This window comes from Coregonus lavaretus (genome assembly GCF_964263955.1).
Source record: "Coregonus lavaretus genome assembly, contig: HAP1_SCAFFOLD_365, whole genome shotgun sequence".
NCBI lineage: Eukaryota > Metazoa > Chordata > Actinopteri > Salmoniformes > Salmonidae > Coregonus > Coregonus lavaretus.
The window spans coordinates 382988-405163 of record NW_028158526.1 but is presented as its reverse complement, the minus strand read 5'-3'; the positions used below and the strand labels follow the sequence as shown (position 1 = coordinate 405163).

At 47.7% G+C, this 22176-nt stretch overlaps 1 protein-coding gene across 1 annotated transcript in view; it reads right to left on the bottom strand.

Moving 5' to 3' along the window:
• The window catches only part of LOC311123872 (cyclin-dependent kinase-like 5), a gene marked incomplete at its 3' end in the record, with an annotated part of 208862 nt that overhangs the window by 67612 nt on the left and 119074 nt on the right, over positions 1–22176 (bottom strand). The window contains exons 3-9 of the mRNA XM_084198092.1: positions 16998–17043; positions 15019–15155; positions 14738–14858; positions 10164–10223; positions 8696–8786; positions 8003–8192; positions 6262–6342 (exon numbers count right to left, since the gene is read on the bottom strand). Of these exons, the coding sequence (XP_084054218.1) occupies positions 6262–6342; positions 8003–8192; positions 8696–8786; positions 10164–10223; positions 14738–14858; positions 15019–15155; positions 16998–17043 (726 nt within the window). The remainder of the gene's footprint in view (positions 1–6261; positions 6343–8002; positions 8193–8695; positions 8787–10163; positions 10224–14737; positions 14859–15018; positions 15156–16997; positions 17044–22176) is intronic.

Genomic DNA, 22176 nt, shown 5'->3' with positions numbered 1-22176 from the left:
GAAACACAAGCAATGGACATTAGACCGGTGGAAATGTGTCCTTTGGTCTGGAGTCCAAATCTGAGATTTTGGGTTCCAACCGCCGTGTCTTTGTGAGTCGCGGTGTGGGTGAACAGATCATCTCCGCATGTGTAGTTCCCACCGTGAAGCATGGAGGAGGAGGTGTGATGGTGTGGGAGTGCTTTGCTGGTGACACTGTCAGTGATTTATTTAGAATTCAAGGCACACTTAACCAGCATGGCTACCACAGCATTCTGCAGCGATACGCCATCCCATCTGGTTTGGGCTTAGTGGGTCTATCATTTGTTTTTCAACAGGACAATGACCCAACACACCTCCAGGCTGTGTAAGGGCTATTTAACCAAGAAGGAGAGTGATGGAGTGCTGCATCAGATGACCTGGCCTCCACAATTACCTGACCTCAATCCAATTGAGATGGTTTGGGATGAGTCGGACGGCAGAGTGAAGGAAAAGCAGCCAACAAGTGCTCAGCATATGTGGGAACTCCTTCAAGACTGTTGGAAAAGCATTCCAGGTGAAGCTGGTTGAGAGAATGCCAAGAGTGTACAAAGCTGTCATCAAGGCAAAGGGTGGCTATAATATATTTTGATTTGTTGAACACTTTTTTGGTTACTACATGATTCCATATGTGTTACTTCATAGTTTTGATGTCATCACTATTATTCTACAATGTAGAAAATTGTAAAAAAATAAAGAAAAACCCTTGAATGAGTAGGTGTGTCCAAAATATTGACTGGTACTGTAGATACATTAAATTACAGATACAGTGGGGGAAAAAAGTATTTAGTCAGCCACCAATTGTGCAAGTTCTCCCACTTAAAAAATATGAGAGAGGCCTGTAATTTTCATCATAGGTACATGTCAACTATGACAGACAAATTGAGAAAAAATATCCAGAAAATCACATTGTAGGATTTTTTAAGAATTTATTTGCAAATTATGGTGGAAAATAAGTATTTGGTCACCTACAAACAAGCAAGATTTCTGGCTCTCACAGACCTGTAACTTCTTCTTTAAGAGGCTCCTCTGTCCTCCACTCGTTACCTGTATTAATGGCACCTGTTTGAACTTGTTATCAGTATAAAAGACACCTGTCCACAACCTCAAACAGTCACACTCCAAACTCCACTATGGCCAAGACCAAAGAGCTGTCAAAGGACACCAGAAACAAAATTGTAGACCTGCACCAGGCTGGGAAGACTGAATCTGCAATAGGTAAGCAGCTTGGTTTGAAGAAATCAACTGTGGGAGCAATTATTAGGAAATGGAAGACATACAAGACCACTGATAATCTCCCTCGATCTGGGGCTCCACGCAAGATCTCACCCTGTGGGGTCAAAATGATCACAAGAATGGTGAGCAAAAATCCCAGAACCACACCGGGGGACCTAGTGAATGACCTGCAGAGAGCTGGGACCAAAGTAACAAAGCCTACCATCAGTAACACACTACGCCGCCAGGGACTCAAATCCTGCAGTGCCAGACATGTCCCCCTGCTTAAGCCAGTACATGTCCAGGCCCGTCTGAAGTTTGCTAGAGTGCATTTGGATGATCCAGAAGAGGATTGGGAGAATGTCATATGGTCAGATGAAACCAAAATAGAACTTTTTGGTAAAAACTCAACTCGTCGTGTTTGGAGGACAAAGAATGCTGAGTTGCATCCAAAGAACACCATACCTACTGTGAAGCATGGGGGTGGAAACATCATGCTTTGGGGCTGTTTTTCTGCAAAGGGACCAGGACGACTGATCCGTGTAAAGGAAAGAATGAATGGGGCCATGTATCGTGAGATTTTGAGTGAAAACCTCCTTCCATCAGCAAGGGCATTGAAGATGAAACGTGGCTGGGTCTTTCAGCATGACAATGATCCCAAACACACCGCCCGGGCAACGAAGGAGTGGCTTCGTAAGAAGCATTTCAAGGTCCTGGATTGGCCTAGCCAGTCTCCAGATCTCAACCCCATAGAAAATCTTTGGAGGGAGTTGAAAGTCCGTGTTGCCCAGCGACAGCCCCAAAACATCACTGCTCTAGAGGAGATCTGCATGGAGGAATGGGCCAAAATACCAGCAACAGTGTGTGAAAACCTTGTGAAGACTTACAGAAAACGTTTGACCTGTGTCATTGCCAACAAAGGGTATATAACAAAGTATTGAGAAACTTTTGTTATTGACCAAATACTTATTTTCCACCATAATATGCAAATAAATTCATAAAAAATCCTACAATGTGATTTTCTGGATTTTCTTTTCTCATTTTGTCTGTCATAGTTGACGTGTACCTATGATGAAAATTACAGGCCTCTCTCATCTTTTTAAGTGGGAGAACTTGCACAATTGGTGGCTGACTAAATACTTTTTTCCCCACTGTATACTACCCACCATTGTGACCTGTACGCTCTTGTTGGCTGGCCCTCACTACATATTTGTCGTCAAACCCACTGGCTCCAGGTCATCTATAAATCACTGCTAGGCAAATCCCAGTCTTATCTTAGCTCACTGGTCACCATAGCAACACCCACCCGTAGTCTGCGCTCCAGCAGGTATATCTCACTGGTCATCCCCAAAGCCAACACCTCCTTTGGCCGCCATTCCTTCCAGTTCTCTGCTGCCAATGACTGGAACGAACTGCAAAAATCTCTGAAGCTGGAGACTCTTATCTCCCTCACTAACTTTAAGCATCAGTTGTCAGAGCAGCTTACCGATCACTACACCTGTACACAGCCCATCTGAAATTAGCCCACCCAACTACCTCATCCCCATATTGTTATTTATTTTGCTCATTTGCACCCCAGTATCTCTATTTGCACATCATCTTTTGCACATCTATCATTCCAGTGTTAATACTAATTGTAATTATTTTGCACTATAGCCTATTTATTGCCTTACCTCCATAACTTGCTACATTTGCACACACTGTATATATATTTTCTGTGGTATTTTTGACTTTATGTTTTGTTTTACCCCATATGTAACTCTGTGTTGTTGTTTTTATCGCACTGCTTTGCTTTATCTTGGCCAGGTCGCAGTTGTAAATGAGAACTTGTTCTCAACTGGCTTCTTACCTGGTTAAATAAATAAAAAAATTTAAATGACCCAAAGCAGTCAGCTGGTATTCTGTCTATAATGGTTGGCCCTGTCCAGTGGTATCGTCGGACGAGGCCACAGTGTCCCCCGACCCCCCCCCCCGTCTCAGCCTTCACTATCTATGCTGCAGTAGTCTATGTGCCGGGGGGCTAGGATTAGTCTGTTATATTTGGTGTTATTCTCCTGTCTTATCCGGTGTCCTGTGTGAATTTAAGTATGCTCCCTCTAATTATCTCTCTCTCCCTCCCATCCCGGAGGACCTGAGCCCTAGGACCATGCCTCAGGACTACCTGGCCTGATGACTCCTGTCTGTCCCCAGTCCACCTGGTCCTCTCTCCCTCCCCTCCCGGAGGACCTGAGCCCTAGGACCATGCCTCAGGACTACCTGGCCTGATGACTCCTGTCTGTCCCCAGTCCACCTGGTCCTCTCTCCCTCCCCTCCCGGAGGACCTGAGCCCTAGGACCATGCCTCAGGACTACCTGGCCTGATGACTCCTGGCTGTCCCCAGTCCACCTGGTCCTCTCTCCCTCCCCTCCCCTCCCGGAGGACCTGAGCCCTAGGACCATGCCTCAGGACTACCTGGCCTGATGACTCCTTGCTGTCCCCAGTCCACCTGGTCGTGCTGCTGCTCCAGTTTCCACTCTTCTGCCTGCGGCTATGGAACCCTGACCTGTTCACCGGACGTGCTACCTTGTCCCAGACCTGCTGTTTTCAACTCTCTCTCTCTACCACACCTGCTATTTCAACCTCTAAATGGCCGGCTATGAAAAGCCAAGTGACATTTACTCCTGATGTACTGACCTGTTGCTACCACTACAACCACTGTGATTATTATTTGACCCTGCTGGTCATCTATGAACGTTTGAACATCTTGGAGAAAAATCTGGCCTTAATGGCCATGTACTGTTATAATCTCCACCCGGCACAGCCAGAAGGGGACTGGCCACCCCTCAGAGCCTGGTTCCTCTCTAGGTTTCTTCCTAGGTTTCTGCCTTTCTAGGGAGTTTTTCCTAGCCACCGTGCTTCTACATCTGCATTGCTTTCTGTTTGGGGTTTTAGGCTGGGTTTCTGTATAGCACTTTGTGACATCTGCTGATGTAAAAAGGGCTTCATAAACACATTTGATTGATTGATTGATTGATTGATAGTCAGGATCGAGGCAAAGATGAACGGCGCAAAGTACAGAGAGATCCTTGATGAAAACCTGCTCCAGAGTGCTCAGGACCTCAGACTGGGGGTGAAGGTTCACCATCCAACAGGACAAAGACCCTAAGAACACAGCCAAGACAATGCAGGAGTGGCTTCGGGACAAGTCTCTGAATGTCCTTGAGCGGCCCAGCCAGACTTGAACCCGATCGAACATCTCTGGAGAGACCTGAAAATAGCTGTGTAGCGACGCTCCCCATCCAACCTAACAGAGCTTGAGAGGATCTGCAGAGAAGAATGGGAGAAACTCCCCAAATACAGGTGTGCCAAGCTTGTAGCGTCATACCCAAGAAGACTCAAGGCTGTAATCGCTGCCAAAGGTGCTTCAACAAAGTACTGAGTAAAGGGTCTGAATACTTATGTAAATGTGATATTTCCGTTTTTTAAAACCTGTTTTTGCTTTGTCATTATGGGGTATTGTGTAAAGATTGATGAGGGGAAAAAAACAATTTAATCCATTTTAGAATAAGGCTGTAACGTAACAAAATGAGGAAAAAGTCAAGGTGTCTGAATACTTTCCGAATACACTGTACATGACAAATACATTACAGATACATTATATTACATTACAGATACAGTTGAAGTTGGAAGTTTACATACACCTTAGCCAAATACATTTAAACTCAGTTTTTCACAATTCCTGACATTTAATCCAAGAAAAATTCCCTGTCTTAGGTCAGTTAGGATCACCACTTTATTTTAAGAATGTGAAATGTCAGAATAATAGTAGAGAGAATGATTTATTTCAGCTTTTATTTCTTTCATCACATTCCCAGTGGGTCAGAAGTTTACATACACTCAATTAGTATTTGGTAGCATTGCCTTTAAATTGTTTAACTTGGGTCAAACGTTTAGGGTAGCCTACCACAAGCTTCCCACAATAAGTTGGGTGAATTTTGGCCCATTCCTCCTGACAGAGCTGGGGTAACTGAGTCAGGTTTGTAGGCCTCCTTGCTCGCACACGCTTTTTCAGTTCTGCCCACAAATTTTCTATAGGATTGAGGTCAGGCTTTAGTAGTCTGGCTTTTTTATGGCGGTTTTGGAGCAGTGGCTTCTTCCTTGCTGAGCGGCCTTTCAGATTATGTCGATATAGGACTCGTTTTACTGTGGATATAGATACTTTTGTACCTGTATCCTCAAGCATCTTCACAAGGTCCTTTGCTGTTGTTCTGGGATTTATTTGCACTTTTCGCACCAAAGTACGTTCATCTCTAGGAGACAGAACGCGTCTCCTTCCTGAGCGGTATGATGGCTGCGTGGTCCCATGGTGTTTATACTTGCGTACTATTGTTTGTACAGATGAACGTGGTACCTTCAGGCATTTGGAAATTGCTCCCAAGGACGAACCAGACTTGTGGAGGGCTACAATGTTTTTTCTGAGGTCTTGGCTGATTTCTTTTGATTTTCCCATGATGTCAAGCAAAGAGGCACTGAGTTTGAAGGTAGGCCTTGAAATACATCCACAGGTACACCTCCAATTGACTCAAATTATGTCAATTAGCCTATCAGAAGCGTCTAAAGCCATGACAATTTTCCAAGCTGTTTAAAGGCACAGTCAACTTAGTGTATGTAAACTTCTGACCCACTGGAATTGTGATACAGTGAATTATAAGTGAAATAATCTGTCTGTAAACAATTGTTGGAAAAATTACTTGTGTCATGCACAAAGTAGATGTCCTAACCGACTTGCCAAAACGATAGTTTGAAAAACAAGGTTTAATGACTCCAACCTAAGTGTATGTAAACTTCCGACTTCAACTGTACATTACATTACATATACATTACATTACAGCTACATGACATCACATTACAGATACATCACAGATACATTACAGGCATGTGTTTTAATGGAATGGAGAGTCATGCCCTACTATTCAGTGTGAATCAGTATAACCCTAAACCTAACCCCAGTAGCATCCCTGACCTTTAACTCCTGACCTCTGACCTTACCTTCATGAGGTCCAGCAGGGCTCCACTGATGAGCCCCAGGTACTTCCTCTCCAGGGTGGTGGGGTGGTTCACTGCTGGGAACTGAAACACACATAACAAATGCTTAGTTTTATAGTCATGCCTCTACTACCATCAGCAACCAGTCAACCAGCCAGTCAGTCAACCAGCCAGCCAGTCAACCAGCCAGCCAGTCAACCAGCCAGCCAGTCAACCAGCCAGTCAGTCAACCAGCCAGTCAGTCAACCAGCCAGTCAACCAGCCAGTCAACCAGCCAGTCAGTCAACCAGCCAGCCAGTCAACCAGCCAGCCAGTCAACCAGCCAGCTAGCCAGCCAGCCAGACAGTCAACCAGCCAGCCAGTCAACCAGCCTGTCAGTTAGTCAACAAGCCAGACAGTCAGTAACACCAGCCAGAAAGACCAGCCAGTCAGTAATGATCTGAACCTCTCCTCACAGCAGAATGGAGATACATGATGTGTCACTGTGATCCAATCAGCCACAGCCAGAGAGAGAGAGAGAATACTGAAATAAGACCAGAGAGAGAGAGAGATAATACTGAAATAAGACCAGAGAGAGAGAGAATACTGAAATAAGACCAGAGAGAGAGAGAGAATACTGAAATAAGACCAGAGAGAGAGAGAATACTGAAATAAGACCAGAGAGAGAGATAATACTGAAATAAGACCAGAGAGAGAGAGAGAATACTGAAATAAGACCAGAGAGAGAGAGAGAATACTGAAATAAGACCAGAGAGAGAGAGAATACTGAAATAAGACCAGAGAGAGAGAGAATACTGAAATAAGACCAGAGAGAGAGAGAGAATACTGAAATAAGACCAGAGAGAGAGAGAATACTGAAATAAGACCAGAGAGAGAGAGAATACTGAAATAAGACCAGAGAGAGAGAGAGAATACTGAAATAAGACCAGAGAGAGAGAGAGAATACTGAAATAAGACCAGAGAGAGAGAGAATACTGAAATAAGACCAGAGAGAGAGAGAATACTGAAATAAGACCAGAGAGAGAGAATACTGAAATAAGACCAGAGAGAGAGAGAATACTGAAATAAGACCAGAGAGAGAGAGAGAATACTGAAATAAGACCAGAGAGAGAATACTGAAATAAGACCAGAGAGAGAGAGAGAATACTGAAATAAGACCAGAGAGAGAGAGAGAATACTGAAATAAGACCAGAGAGAGAGAATACTGAAATAAGACCAGAGAGAGAGAGAATACTGAAATAAGACCAGAGAGAGAGAGAGAGAATTCTGAAATAAGACCAGAGAGAGAGAGAGAGAATTCTGAAATAAGACCAGAGAGAGAGAGAGAATGGTGAAATAAGACCAGAGAGAGAGATAATACTGAAATAAGACCAGAGAGAGAGAGAATACTGAAATAAGACCAGAGAGAGAGAGAGAATACTGAAATAAGACAAGAGAGAGAGAGAGAATACTGAAATAAGACCAGAGAGAGAGAATACTGAAATAAGACCAGAGAGAGAGAGATAATACTGAAATAAGACCAGAGAGAGAGAATACTGAAATAAGACCAGAGAGAGATAATACTGAAATAAGACCAGAGAGAGAGAATACTGAAATAAGGCCAGAGAGAGAGAGAGACGATGGAGTGAGTGGGAGAAAATAGGAAGAAGAGAAGAGTGAGAGAGCATGTGAGGGGGAATGAGGGGAAGAGAGGTGGACAGAGATGCGAGAGTTGTGAGAGCAGAGAGAGTCCAGCCTGTCCTACCCGTAGCCCGTGGAATCGAGGGTTATTGTAGAAGAGTTTCATCTGTTCAGTAGGCAGCGGTCCCAGGACCTTCTGGATGGTGAAGAGCTGATCTATCTCACTCTCTCCTGGGAACAACGGCTGGCCATCACTCAGCTCCCCCAGGATACAGCCTACTGACCACATGTCCACTGCCTTACCATATGGTGCCCTGGGGGAGGGGAGACAGGGGGGAGAGAGAGGGGAGACAGGGGGGAGACAGGGGGGAGAGAGAGGGGAGACAGGGGGGAGACAGGGGGGGACAGGGGGAGAGAGAGGGGAGACAGGGGGAGACAGGGGGAGAGAGAGGGGAGACAGGGGGAGACAGGGGGGGGAGAGAGGGGGGAGAGAGAGGGGAGACAGGGGGAGACAGGGGGGAGAGAGAGGGGAGAGAGAGGGGAGACAGGGGGGAGAGAGAGGGGAGACAGGGGGGAGAGAGAGGGGAGACAGGGTGGAGACAGGGGGGAGACAGGGGGGAGAGAGAGGGGAGACGGGGTGGAGACAGGGTGGAGACAGGGTGGAGACAGGGGGGAGAGAGGGGAGACAGGGGAGACAGGGGGGAGACAGGGGGAGACAGGGTGGAGAGAGGGTGTTGGTCATTATAATTGTATGGTTCATGTCTGCAGTATCCAGGTAGAATGGACTCAGCCTGTACTACACACACACCAAACTCACCCCAGGAGTAGTTCTGGAGAACGGTACCATCTAGTGGCCACGTACTCTGTGTAGTTGGCATCATTTCCCTCTGAGAGATTACGGGCGAAGCCTGAATAAGAGAGGACAGGAAGTGACCTCAAAGACCAACTAACCAGGAACACAGCTAAGACAGTCAACTAATTTCAGTAGGATGATGAGGACACAGGAACAACAACAGTCTAAGAACAACCAGTCAGACCCAATGTCTCTCGCTCTCTGTATTAATTGAGTGAACAGAATGAGTCATCACTGAGCAGCTAAACATAGACTGTAGATCTACTGCTAGTGTATCATAGTGTATGGACCGGTCCCACCAGAACACCAACCTAACTTTATCATAGTGTATGGACCGGTCCCACCAGAACACCAACCTGACTTTATCATAGTGTATGGACCGGTCCCACCAGAACACCAACCTGACTTTATCATAGTGTATGGACCGGTCCCACCAGAACACCAACCTGACTTTATCATAGTGTATGGACCGGTCCCACCAGAACACCAACCTGACTTTATCATAGTGTATGGACCGGTCCCACCAGAACACCAACCTGACTTTATCATAGTGTATGGACCGGTCCCACCAGAACACCAACCTGACTTTATCATAGTGTATGGACCGGTCCCACCAGAACACCAACCTGACTTTATCATAGTGTATGGACCGGTCCCACCAGAACACCAACCTGACTTTATCATAGTGTATGGACCGGTCCCACCAGAACACCAACCTGACTTTATCATAGTGTATGGACCGGTCCCACCAGAACACCAACCTGACTTTATCATAGTGTATGGACCGGTCCCACCAGAACACCAACCTGACTTTATCATAGTGTATGGACCGGTCCCACCAGAACACCAACCTGACTTTATCATAGTGTATGGACCGGTCCCACCAGAACACCAACCTGACTTTATCATAGTGTATGGACCGGTCCCACCAGAACACCAACCTGACTGACTGGACATGCAGCAGAATATTATCACATGACAATGAAAGAAAGAATGAAACAGCATTCAAAGAATTGGGGAAAGAAAATAAATGTATAAACAGTAGCTATCAATACAAGAGTGTTGAATGACTCAGTGTGGTTAGTAACAACACCAAGGTAACATGACGGGAGAGGAGCTGTGGCTGTCAACATATGGTGTCTGACATGATGTTGCCAATCTGTGGTGAGAGACCGACAACCTGCTGAGGCTCGGAGTGTCAGACAGACACTGGAACCTTCCAGAGAGAAGACAGACTAACATCATTCCATATGGAGACTAGCTGTTTCTATGGGAACTTAAATCAACATGTTAATGTCTAAGGTTTGAATAAATGGAGAGAAAAAAACAGTTGATACAGGTAGTACAGTAGAGACTAACGTTTCTCTAATAGGTTGGTCCTGTCATTGACTGAATGAGGATGACAGACAGACAGACAGGTTGCTCTGCTCACCGAAGTCACATAGCTTGAGGACGTCATCAGAACTGATGAGAAGGTTCTCTGGCTTTATATCTGAGGAGAGAGAGACAGACAGAAAGAGAGAGAGAGAGAGACAGGAAGAGAGAGAGACAGCAAGAGAGACAAACAGGAGGGAGAGACAGAGAGACAGACAGGAGGGAGAGACAGAGATACAGACAGGAGGGAGAGACAGAGAGGAGGGAGAGACAGAGAGACAGACAGGAGAGAGACAGACAGGAGAGAGACAGAGAGACAGACAGGAGGGAGAGACAGACAGGAGAGAGACAGAGAGACAGACAGGAGGGAGAGACAGAGAGACAGACAGGAGGGAGAGACAGAGAGACAGACAGGAGGGAGAGACAGACAGGAGAGAGACAGAGAGACAGACAGGAGGGAGAGACGACAGGAGGGAAAGATAGAGAGACAGACAGGAGGGAGAGACAGAGAGACAGACAGGAGGGAGAGACAGACAGGAGGGAGAGACAGAGAGACAGACAGGAGGGAGAGACAGAGAGACAGACAGGAGGGAGAGACAGAGAGACAGACAGGAGGGAGGGACAGACAGGAGGGAGAGACAGACAGGAGGGAGAGACAGAGAGACAGACAGGAGGGAGAGACAGAGAGACAGACAGGAGGGAGGGACAGACAGGAGGGAGAGACAGAGAGACAGACAGGAGGGAGAGACAGACAGGAGGGAGAGACAGAGAGACAGACAGGAGGGAGAGACAGAGAGACAGACAGGAGGGAGAGACAGACAGGAGGGAGAGACAGAGAGACAGACAGGAGGGAGAGACAGAGAGACAGACAGGAGGGAGAGACAGAGAGACAGACAGGAGGGAGGGACAGACAGGAGGGAGAGACAGACAGGAGGGAGAGACAGAGAGACAGACAGGAGGGAGAGACAGAGAGACAGACAGGAGGGAGGGACAGACAGGAGGGAGAGACAGAGAGACAGACAGGAGGGAGAGACAGACAGGAGGGAGAGACAGAGAGACAGACAGGAGGGAGAGACAGAGAGACAGACAGGAGGGAGAGACAGAGAGACAGACAGGAGGGAGGGACAGACAGGAGGGAGAGACAGACAGGAGGGAGAGACAGAGAGACAGACAGGAGGGAGAGACAGAGAGACAGACAGGAGGGAGGGACAGACAGGAGGGAGAGACAGAGAGACAGACAGGAGGGAGAGACAGACAGGAGGGAGAGACAGACAGGAGGGAGAGACAGAGAGACAGACAGGAGGGAGAGACAGAGAGACAGACAGGAGGGAGAGACAGAGAGACAGACAGGAGGGAGGGACAGACAGGAGGGAGAGACAGACAGGAGGGAGAGACAGAGAGACAGACAGGAGGGAGAGACAGAGAGACAGACAGGAGGGAGGGACAGACAGGAGGGAGAGACAGAGAGACAGACAGGAGGGAGAGACAGACAGGAGGGAGAGACAGACAGGAGGGAGAGACAGAGAGACAGACAGGAGGGAGAGACAGAGAGACAGACAGGAGGGAGAGACAGAGAGACAGACAGGAGGGAGAGACAGAGAGACAGACAGGAGGGAGAGACAGAGAGACAGACAGGAGGGAGAGACAGACAGGAGAGAGACAGAGAGACAGACAGGAGGGAGAGACGACAGGAGGGAAAGATAGAGAGACAGACAGGAGGGAGAGACAGAGAGACACACAGGAGGGAGAGACAGACAGGAGGGAGAGACAGAGAAACAGACAGGAGGGAGAGACAGAGAGACAGACAGGAAGGAGAGACAGACAGGAGAGAGAGACAGACAGGAGGGAAAGACAGAGAGACAGACAGGAGGGAGAGACAGAGAGACAGACAGGAGGGAGAGACAGACAGGAGAGAGAGACAGACAGGAGGGAAAGACAGAGAGACAGACAGGAGGGAGAGACAGAGAGACAGACAGGAGGGAGAGACAGAGAGGAGGGAGAGACAGGGAGACAGACAGCGAGACAGACAGGAGGGAGATACATAGAGACAGACAGGAGGGAGAGACAAACAGGAGAGAGAGAGGGAGAGACAGACAGGAGAGAGAGACAGAGAGACAGGCAGGAGGGAGAGACAGGCAGGAGAGACAGACAGAGAAAGAGACAGGAGGGAGAGACGACAGGAGAGAGAGACAGAGAGACAGACAGAGCGAGAAACAGGAGCATGTCAGTTCACGGCTTGCAGGGGGTGTCATTACTTTAACACTTCCGAGTGAGAGTTACTCCCCTTCTCAAAAAACCAACACTCGACCCCACTGATGTCAACAACTACAGACCAGTATCCCTTCTTTCTTTTCTTTCCAAAACTATTGAGCGTGCCGTCTTTAGCCAACTCTCTTGCTATCTCTCTCAGAATGACCTTCTTGATCCAAACCAATCAGGTTTCAGGACTGGTCATTCAACTGAGACTGCTCTTCTCTGTGTCACAGAGACTCTCCGCACTGCTAAAGCTAACTCTCTCTCCTCTGCTCTTGTCCTTCTAGACCTGTCTGCTGCCTTTGATACTGTGAACCATCAGATCCTCCTCTCCACCCTCTCCGAAATGGGCATCTCCGGCGCGGCTCACTCCTGGATTGCGTCCTACCTGACCGGTCGCTCCTACCAAGTGGCGTGGCGGGAAGCTGTCTCCGCACCACGTGCTCTCACCACTGGTGTCCCCCAGGGATCGGTTTTGGGCCCTCTCCTTTTCTCCCTATACACCAAGTCACTTGGCTCTGTCATATCCTCACATGGCCTTTCCTATCATTGCTACGCTGACGATACACAACTAATCTTCTCCTTTCCCCCTTCTGATAACCAGGTGGCGAATCGCATCTCTGCATGTCTGGCAGACATATCAGTATGGATGACGGATCACCACCTCAAGCTGAACCCTGGCAAGACGGAGCTGCTCTTCCTCCCGGGGAAGGACTGCCCGTTCCATGATCTCGCCATCACGGTAGACAACTCCGCTGTGTCCTCCTCCCAGAGTGCGAAGAGCCTAGGCGTGACCCTGGACAACACCCTGTCGTTCTCCGCCAACATCAAGGCGGTGACCCGCTCCTGCAGGTTCATGCTCTACAACATTCGGAGAGTGCGACCCTGCCTTACACAGGAAGCGGCGCAGGTCCTGGTCCAGGCACTTGTCATCTCCCGTCTGGACTACTGCAACTCGCTGTTGGCTGGGCTCCCTGCCTGTGCCATTAAACCCCTACAACTCATCCAGAATGCCGCAGCCCGTCTGGTGTTCAACCTTCCCAAGTTCTCTCACGTCACCCCCCTCCTCCGCACACTCCACTGGCTTCCAATTGAAGCTCGCATCCGCTACAAGACCATGGTGCTTGCCTTTGGAGCAGTGAGGGGAACGGCACCCCTGTACCTTCAGGCTCTGATCAGTCCCTACACCCAAACGAGGACATTGCGTTCATCCACCTCTGGCCTGCTGGCTCCCCTTCCTCTGCGGAAGCACAGCTCCCGCTCAGCCCAGTCAAAACTGTTCGCTGCTCTGGCACCCCAATGGTGGAACAAGCTCCCTCACGACGCCAGGACAGCGGAGTCACTCACCACCTTCCGGAGACATTTGAAACCCCACCTCTTTAAGGAATACCTGGGATAGGCTAAAGTATTCCTTCTAACCCCCCCCCCCCCCCCCCCCCCCCAAATTGTAAAGTGGTTATCCCACTGGCTATAGGGTGAACGCACCAATTTGTGAGTCGCTCTGGCTAAGAGCGTCTGCTAAATGACGTTAATGTGCCCTTGAGCAAGGCACTTAACCCTAATTGCTCCTGTAAGTCGCTCTGGTTAAGAGCGTCTGCTAAATGACTAAAATGTAAAATGTAAAATGTAACACTAACAGTAACACTGCTGTCACTAAAATGTCAGATGGGAACAGCATCATGTCTACTTGTACTTCAGAAAACCAGAGAATCATATCACAACTGAGTCAGGTCATATTGAGGGGATATGGTTTGCCTCATGTTGTCTGATAGATGGCAGACCATCCGGAGTGTTGCTGTACTCCAAGTCACCAGCTCTCATCATCTGAGATACTGAACAGACTGTTAGACTATCAAACCAGAGAAGATGTCATGGCAGGACAGAGGAATGCTGGGACAGAGGAATGCTGGGACAGAGGAATGCTGGGACAGAGGAATGCTGGGACAGAGGAATGCAGGACAGAGGAATGCTGGGACAGAGGAATGCTGGGACAGAGGAATGCAGGACAGAGGAATGCTGGGACAGAGGAATGCTGGGACAGAGGAATGCTGGGACAGAGGAATGCTGGGACAGAGGAATGCTGGGACAGGGGAATGCTGGGACAGAGGAATGCTGGGACAGAGGAATGCTGGGACAGAGGAATGCTGGGACAGGGGAATGCTGGGACAGAGGAATGCTGGGACAGAGGAATGCTGGGACAGGGGAATGCTGGGACAGGGGAATGCTGGGACAGAGGAATGCTGGGACAGAGGAATGCTGGGACAGAGGAATGCTGGGACAGAGGAATGCTGGGACTTCATATTAACTGAAGAGCATTAGGGCCTAATGGAACGATGAGATTAAATCCCTTCTGGTTCCTATAGCATCATGTCTCCTTACCCCGGTGGACGATGTCGTTCTTATGACACCAGTGGATAGCTTTGATCAGCTGGTGGATGTAGTTCCTGACTTTATCAGACGGCGCTCCGTTCGGAAGCTCTTCCAGCAGCTCCAGCATGTTCTGAAAGACACCAACAGAAGGGATCAGGATCATTCTCCTGCCAATATATTTTATCAACATCATCAACATCTAAACTTTCATTTGAAGGCTTCAGAAGTCTTATTATGCTGATATATAATGAACATTAACTGCAGGAGACTACAAGTGAAGCTAGTCATACCTTCTCTACATACTCAAACACCAGGTAGAGTTTCCCTCTCCTGCGGAAGGCTTCCTTCAGCTCCACGATGTTCTCCTGCTTCAGGGTTCGGAGCATCTTCAGCTCCCGGAGTGTTGTCTCCTTAACCTCCTCATTCTCTGGGGAAAGGAGACAGACAGGATGAGAGGAGACATACAGACAGGATGAGAGGACAGAGACAGACAGGATGAGAGGACAGAGACAGACAGGAAGAGAGGACAGAGAGACAGGATGAGAGGACAGAGACAGACAGGATGAGAGGACAGAGAGACAGGATGAGAGGACAGAGAGACAGGATGAGAGGACAGAGACAGACAGGATGAGAGGACAGAGAGACAGGATGAGAGGAGAGACAGACAGGATGAGAGGACAGAGACAGACAGGATGAGAGGACAGAGACAGACAGGATGAGAGGACAGAGAGACAGGATGAGAGGACAGAGACAGACAGGATGAGAGGAGAGACAGACAGGATGAGAGGACAGAGAGACAGGATGAGAGGACAGAGAGACAGGATGAGAGGACAGAGAGACAGGAAGAGAGGACAGAGAGACAGGATGAGAGGACAGAGACAGGATGAGAGGACAGAGAGACAGGATGAGAGGACAGAGAGACAGGATGAGAGGACAGATATACAGGATGAGAGGACAGAGAGACAGGATGAGAGGACAGAGACAGACAGGATGAGAGGACAGAGAGACAGGATGAGAGGACAGAGAGACAGGATGAGAGGACAGAGAGACAGGATGAGAGGACAGAGACAGACAGGATGAGAGGACAGAGAGACAGGATGAGAGGATAGAGACAGACAGGATGAGAGGACAGAGAGACAGGGTGAGAGGAGAGAGACAGGAAGAGAGACAGGATGAGAGGACAGAGACAGACAGGATGAGAGGACAGAGAGACAGGATGAGAGGACAGAGAGACAGGATGAGAGGACAGAGACAGACAGGATGAGAGGACAGAGACAGACAGGATGAGAGGACAGAGAGACATGATGAGAGGACAGAGACAGACAGGATGAGAGGACAGAGAGACAGGATGAGAGGGAAGAGAGACAGGAAGAGAGGACAGAGAGACAGGATGAGAGGACAGAGATAGACAGGATGAGAGGACAGAGAGACAGGATGAGAGGACAGAGAGACAGGATGAGAGGACAGAGAGACAGGATGAGAGGACAGAGACAGACAGGATGAGAGGACAGAGAGACAGGATGAGATGAAAGAGAGACAGGATGAGAGGATAGAGACAGACAGGATGAGAGGACAGAGAGACAGGATGAGAGGACAGAGAGACAGGATGAGAGGACAGAGACAGACAGGATGAGAGGACAGAGAGACAGGATGAGAGGGAAGAGAGACAGGATGAGAGGAGAGAGAGACAGGATGAGAGGACAGAGACAGACAGGATGAGAGGACAGAGACAGACAGGAAGAGAGGACAGAGAGACAGGATGAGAGGACAGAGACAGACATGATGAGAGGAGAGAGAGACAGGATGAGAGGACAGAGACAGACAGTATGAGGACAGAGAGACAGGATGAGAGGACAGAGACAGACAGGAAGAGAGGACAGAGAGACAGGATGAGAGGAGAGAGAGACAGGATGAGAGGATAGAGAGACAGGATGAGAGTATAGAGACAGACAGGAGAACCCACAAAGGGATAGAGACAGGAAAGGAGAAAGACAGGGTGAGTGGACAGACAGGAGAACCATGAGAGGAGAGAGACAGGTGAGGAGAGACAGACAGGATGAGAGGACAGAAAGACAGGAGAACCCACGAGAGGAGAGAGACAGACAGGAGTGAGAGAGACAGGAGAACCCATGAGACAAGAAGCATACGTGAGAAAGAGAGAGACAGACACCCATAACAGAACAGAGGATGATGAAGAATAGAGGAAGTCAGCATTCTTTATCACAGGACTTAAAATTAATTATTTCCTGATTAAAGAAAGGCCTCTTACCTTCACTGTCCTTGAACTTCTTAATGGCCACAATCTCATTGGTCTCCTGCAGTAAAGAGAGAAGGGTGTCTCATAAGGTGCCAGCCCTGCTGCTCAGAGGACTGTCTGCACACGCTCACTAGAGCCTGTCCTGTCTGCACACGCTCACTAGACCCTGTCCTGTCTGCACACGCTCACTAGAGCCTGTCCTGTCTGCACACGCTCACTAGAGTCTGTCCTGTCTGCACACGCTCACTAGAGCCTGTCCTGTCTGCACACGCTCACTAGAGCCTGTCCTGTCTGCACACGCTCACTAGAGCCTGTCCTGTCTGCACACGCTCACTAGAGCCTGTCCTGTCTGCACACGCTCACTAGAGCCTGTCCTGTCTGCACACGCTCACCAGAGCCTGTCCTGTCTGCACACGCTCACCAGAGCCTGTCCTGTCTGCACACGCTCACTAGAGCCTGTCCTGTCTGCACACGCTCACTAGAGCCTGTCCTGTCTGCACACGCTCACTAGAGCCTGTCCTGTCTGCACACGCTCACTAGAGCCTGTCCTGTCTGCACACGCTCACTAGATGAACAGTAGAGATATGAATAATGAAAGACACATCTGATCATATTTATTTATCACACTGGTTTCCTGTTTTAACTCATCTCAATTCTCCAACACTACAACACAATAGAAGGCTGACCAACCAACAGATAAACTACAACACCCTGCAGTGATTAGAAGGCTGACCAACCAACAGATAAACTACAACACCCTGCAGTGATTAGAAGGCTGACCAACCAACAGATATACTACAACACCCTGCAGTGCTGGGGACAGTAAAAGGCCACTCTAAAATGTGCAGTTTTGTCACACAACACAATGCCACAGACATCTCAAGTTTTGAGGGATCGTGCAATTGGCATGCTGACTGCAGGAATGTCCACCAGAGCTGTTGCTAGAGAATTTAATGTTCATTTCTCTACCATAAGCCACTTCCAACATCGTTTTAGAGAATTTGGCAGTACGTCCAACCGGCCTCACAACCACAGACGACGTGTATGGAGTTGTGTGGGCGAGCGGTTTGCTGATGTCAACGTTGTGAACAAAGTGCCCTGTAGCTCAGTTGGTAGAGCATGGCACTTGCAACGCCAGGGTTGTGGGTTCGTTTCCCACGGGGGGCCAGTATGAAAAATGTATCCATTCAATAACTGTAAGTCGCTCTGGATAAGAGCGTCTGCTAAATGACTAAAATGTAAATGTAATGGTGGCGGTGGGGTTATGGTATGGGCAGGCATAAGTTATGGACAATGAAAATAAAATATTTTTATGGATGGCAATTTCAATGCACAAAAATACAGTGACGAGGTCCTGAGGCCTGTTGTGAGGCCATTCTTTAAAGGTATCTGTGACCAACAGATGCATATCTGTATTTCCAGTCATGTGAAATACATATAAAAACAAAATGTGTGTGTCTAATGTGTATTTTATATTGTATAATACAGGGCTTAGGTCTCAATATGTCTTCCTATATATACACTACATGACCAAAAGTATGTGGACACCTGCTTGTAGAACATTTCATTCCAAAATCATGGCCATTAATATGAAGTTGGTCCCCCTTTGCTGCTATAACAGCCTCCACTCTTCTGGGAAGGCTTTCCACTAGATGTTGGAACATTGCTGCAGGGACTTGCTTCTATTCAGTCACAAGAGCATTAGTGAGGTCGGGCACTGATGTTGGGTGATTAGGCCTGGCTCGCAGTCAGCGTTCCAATTCATCCCAAAGGCGTTCGATGGGGTTGAGGTCAGGGCTCTGTGCAGACCAGTCAAGTTCTTCCACACCGATCTCGACAAGCCATTTCTGTATGGACCTTGCGTTGTGCACGGGGGCATTGTCATGCTGAAACAGGAAAGGGCATTCACCAAACTGTTGCCACAAAGTTGGAAGCACAGAATCGTCTAGAATGTCATTGTATGCTGTAGCGTTAAGATTTCCCTTCACTGGAATTAAGGGGCCTAGCCTGAACCATTAAAAACAGCCCCAGAACATTATTCCTCCTCCACCAAACTTTACAGTTGGCAGTATGCATTCGGGCAGGTAGCGTTCTCCTGGTATCCGCCAAACCCACAGGTGTCCGTCGGACTGCCAGATGGTGAAGCGTGATTCATCACTCCAGAGAACGTGTTTCCACTGCTCCAGAGTCCAATGACGGCGAGCTTTACACCACTCCAGCCGACACTTGGCAATGCGCATGGTGATCTTAGGCTTGTGTATGGCTGCTCGGCCATGGAAACCCTTTTCATGACGCTCCCGACGAGCATGGAAACCCTTTTCATGACGCTCCCGACGAGCATGGAAACCCTTTTCATGACGCTCCCGACGAGCATGGAAACCCTTTTCATGACGCTCCCGACGAGCAGTTCTTGTGTCTCGGTGGAGACCCTAGGAACCTCAAGAGTTTACCCCGTTCACAGGATTGGTTAAGGCAACTCAGGTGTCTATACCAGGGGAGGACGGTTCATAATAATGGACGGAATGGAGCAAATGGAATGATACCATTCCACCAATTCCGCTCCAGCCATTACCACGAGCCTGTCCTCCCCAATTAAGGTGCCACCAACCTCCTGTGGTCTATACTTCAACAGCAAAGTTAGATAAGAAGGAAGTTTATGAAGTAGGGCCTTGTAAACAAAAAGGGAGTAATGTAGAGATCTACGGGTCTTTAGTGAAGTCCAGCCAACCTTCTGATACAGGATGCAGTGATGAGTATCAAAACTGTCACCTGTAACAAAACGAAGGGCACTATGCTAGATGGCATCCAAAGGTTTAAGAGCAGTAGCATCTGCACTTTGATAAATAATATTACCATAACAAAGAACAAATCAAACCAAATGGATATAGTATGTATAAGCTGGAAGTAGAGGCCTAAGCATTGTTGTTCACTAGTTTACTCAAATTAGGGAAGGGGTGGTAGGGTTAGAAAGTAATAAAGGGAAATATATTTTTTAAAGGAAATGTATATGTATGTGTATATATGTATATACAGTGGGGAAAACAAGTATTTGATACACTGCCGATTTTGGAGGTTTTCCTACTTACAAAGCATGTAGAGATCTGTAATTTTTATCATAGGTACACTTCAACTGTGAGAGACGGAATCTAAAACAAAAATCCAGAAAATCACATTGTATGATTTTTAAGTAATTAATTTGCATTTTATTGCATGACATAAGTATTTGATCACCTACCAACCAGTAAGAATTCCGGCTCTCACAGACCTGTTCGTTTTTCTTTAAGAAGCCCTCCTGTTCTCCACTCATTACCTGTATTAACTGCACCTGTTTGAACTCGTTACCTGTATAAAAGACACCTGTCCACACACTCAATCAAACAGACTCCAACCTCTCCACAATGGCCAAGACCAGAGAGCTGTGTAAGGACATCAGGGATAAAATTGTAGACCTGCACAAGGCTGGGATGGGCTACAGGACAATAGGCAAGCAGCTTGGTGAGAAGGCAACAACTGTTGGCGCAATTAATAGAAAATGGAAGAAGTTCAAGATGACGGTCAATCACCTTCGGTCTGGGGCTCCATGTAAGATCTCACCTCGTGGGGCATCAATGATCATGAGGAAGGTGAGGGATCAGCCCAGAACTACAGTGGGGGAAAAAAGTATTTAGTCAGCCACCAATTGTGCAAGTTCTCCCACTTAAAAAGATGAGAGAGGCCTGTAATTTTCATCATAGGTACACGTCAACTATGACAGACAAAATGAGATTATTTTTTCCAGAAAATCACATTGTAGGATTTTTAATGAATTTATTAGCAAATTATGGTGGAAAATAAGTATTTGGCCAATAACAAAAGTTTCTCAATACTTTGTTATATACCCTTTGTTGGCAATGAAACAGGTCAAACGTTTTCTGTAAGTCTTCACAAGGTTTTCACACACTGTTGCTGGTATTTTGGCCCATTCCTCCATGCAGATCTCCTCTAGAGCAGTGATGTTTTGGGGCTGTCGCTGGGCAACACAGACTTTCAACTCCCTCCAAAGATTTTCTATGGGGTTGAGATCTGGAGACTGGCTAGGCCACTCCAGGACCTTGAAATGCTTCTTACGAAGCCACTCCTTCGTTGCCCAGGCGGTGTGTTCGGGATCATTGTCATGCTGAAAGACCCAGCCACGTTCATCTTCAATGCCCTTGCTGATGGAAGTAGGTTTTCATTCAAAATCTCACGATACATGGCCCCATTCATTCTTTCCTTTACACGGATCAGTCGTCCTGGTCCCTTTGCTGAAAAACAGCCCCAAAGCATGATGTTTCCACCCCTATGCTTCACAGTAGGTATGGTGTTCTTTGGATGCAACTCAGCATTATTTGTCCTCCAAACACGACGAGTTGAGTTTTTACCAAAAAGTTCTATTTTGGTTTCATCTGACCATATGACATTCTCCCAATCCTCTTCTGGATCATCCAAATGCACTCTAGCAAACTTCAGACGGGCCTGGACATGTACTGGCTTAAGCAGGGGGACACGTCTGGCACTGCAGGATTTGAGTCCCTGGCGGCGTAGTGTGTTACTGATGGTAGGCTTTGTTACTTTGGTCCCAGCTCTCTGCAGGTCATTCACTAGGTCCCCCCGTGTGGTTCTGGGATTTTTGCTCACCGTTCTTGTGATCATTTTGACCCCACGGGGTGAGATCTTGCGTGGAGCCCCAGATCGAGGGAGATTATCAGTGGTCTTGTATGTCTTCCATTTCCTAATAATTGCTCCCACAGTTGATTTCTTCAAACCAAGCTGCTTACCTATTGCAGATTCAGTCTTCCCAGCCTGGTGCAGGTCTACAATTTTGTTTCTGGTGTCCTTTGACAGCTCTTTGGTCTTGGCCATAGTGGAGTTTGGAGTGTGACTGTTTGAGGTTGTGGACAGGTGTCTTTTATACTGATAACAAGTTCAAACAGGTGCCATTAATACAGGTAACGAGTGGAGGACAGAGGAGCCTCTTAAAGAAGAAGTTACAGGTCTGTGAGAGCCAGAAATCTTGCTTGTTTGTAGGTGACCAAATACTTATTTTCCACCATAATCAGCAAATAAATTCATAAAAAATCCTACAATGTGATTTTCTGGATTTTTTTTTCTCAATTTGTCTGTCATAGTTGACGTGTACCTATGATGAAAATTACAGGCCTCTCTCATCTTT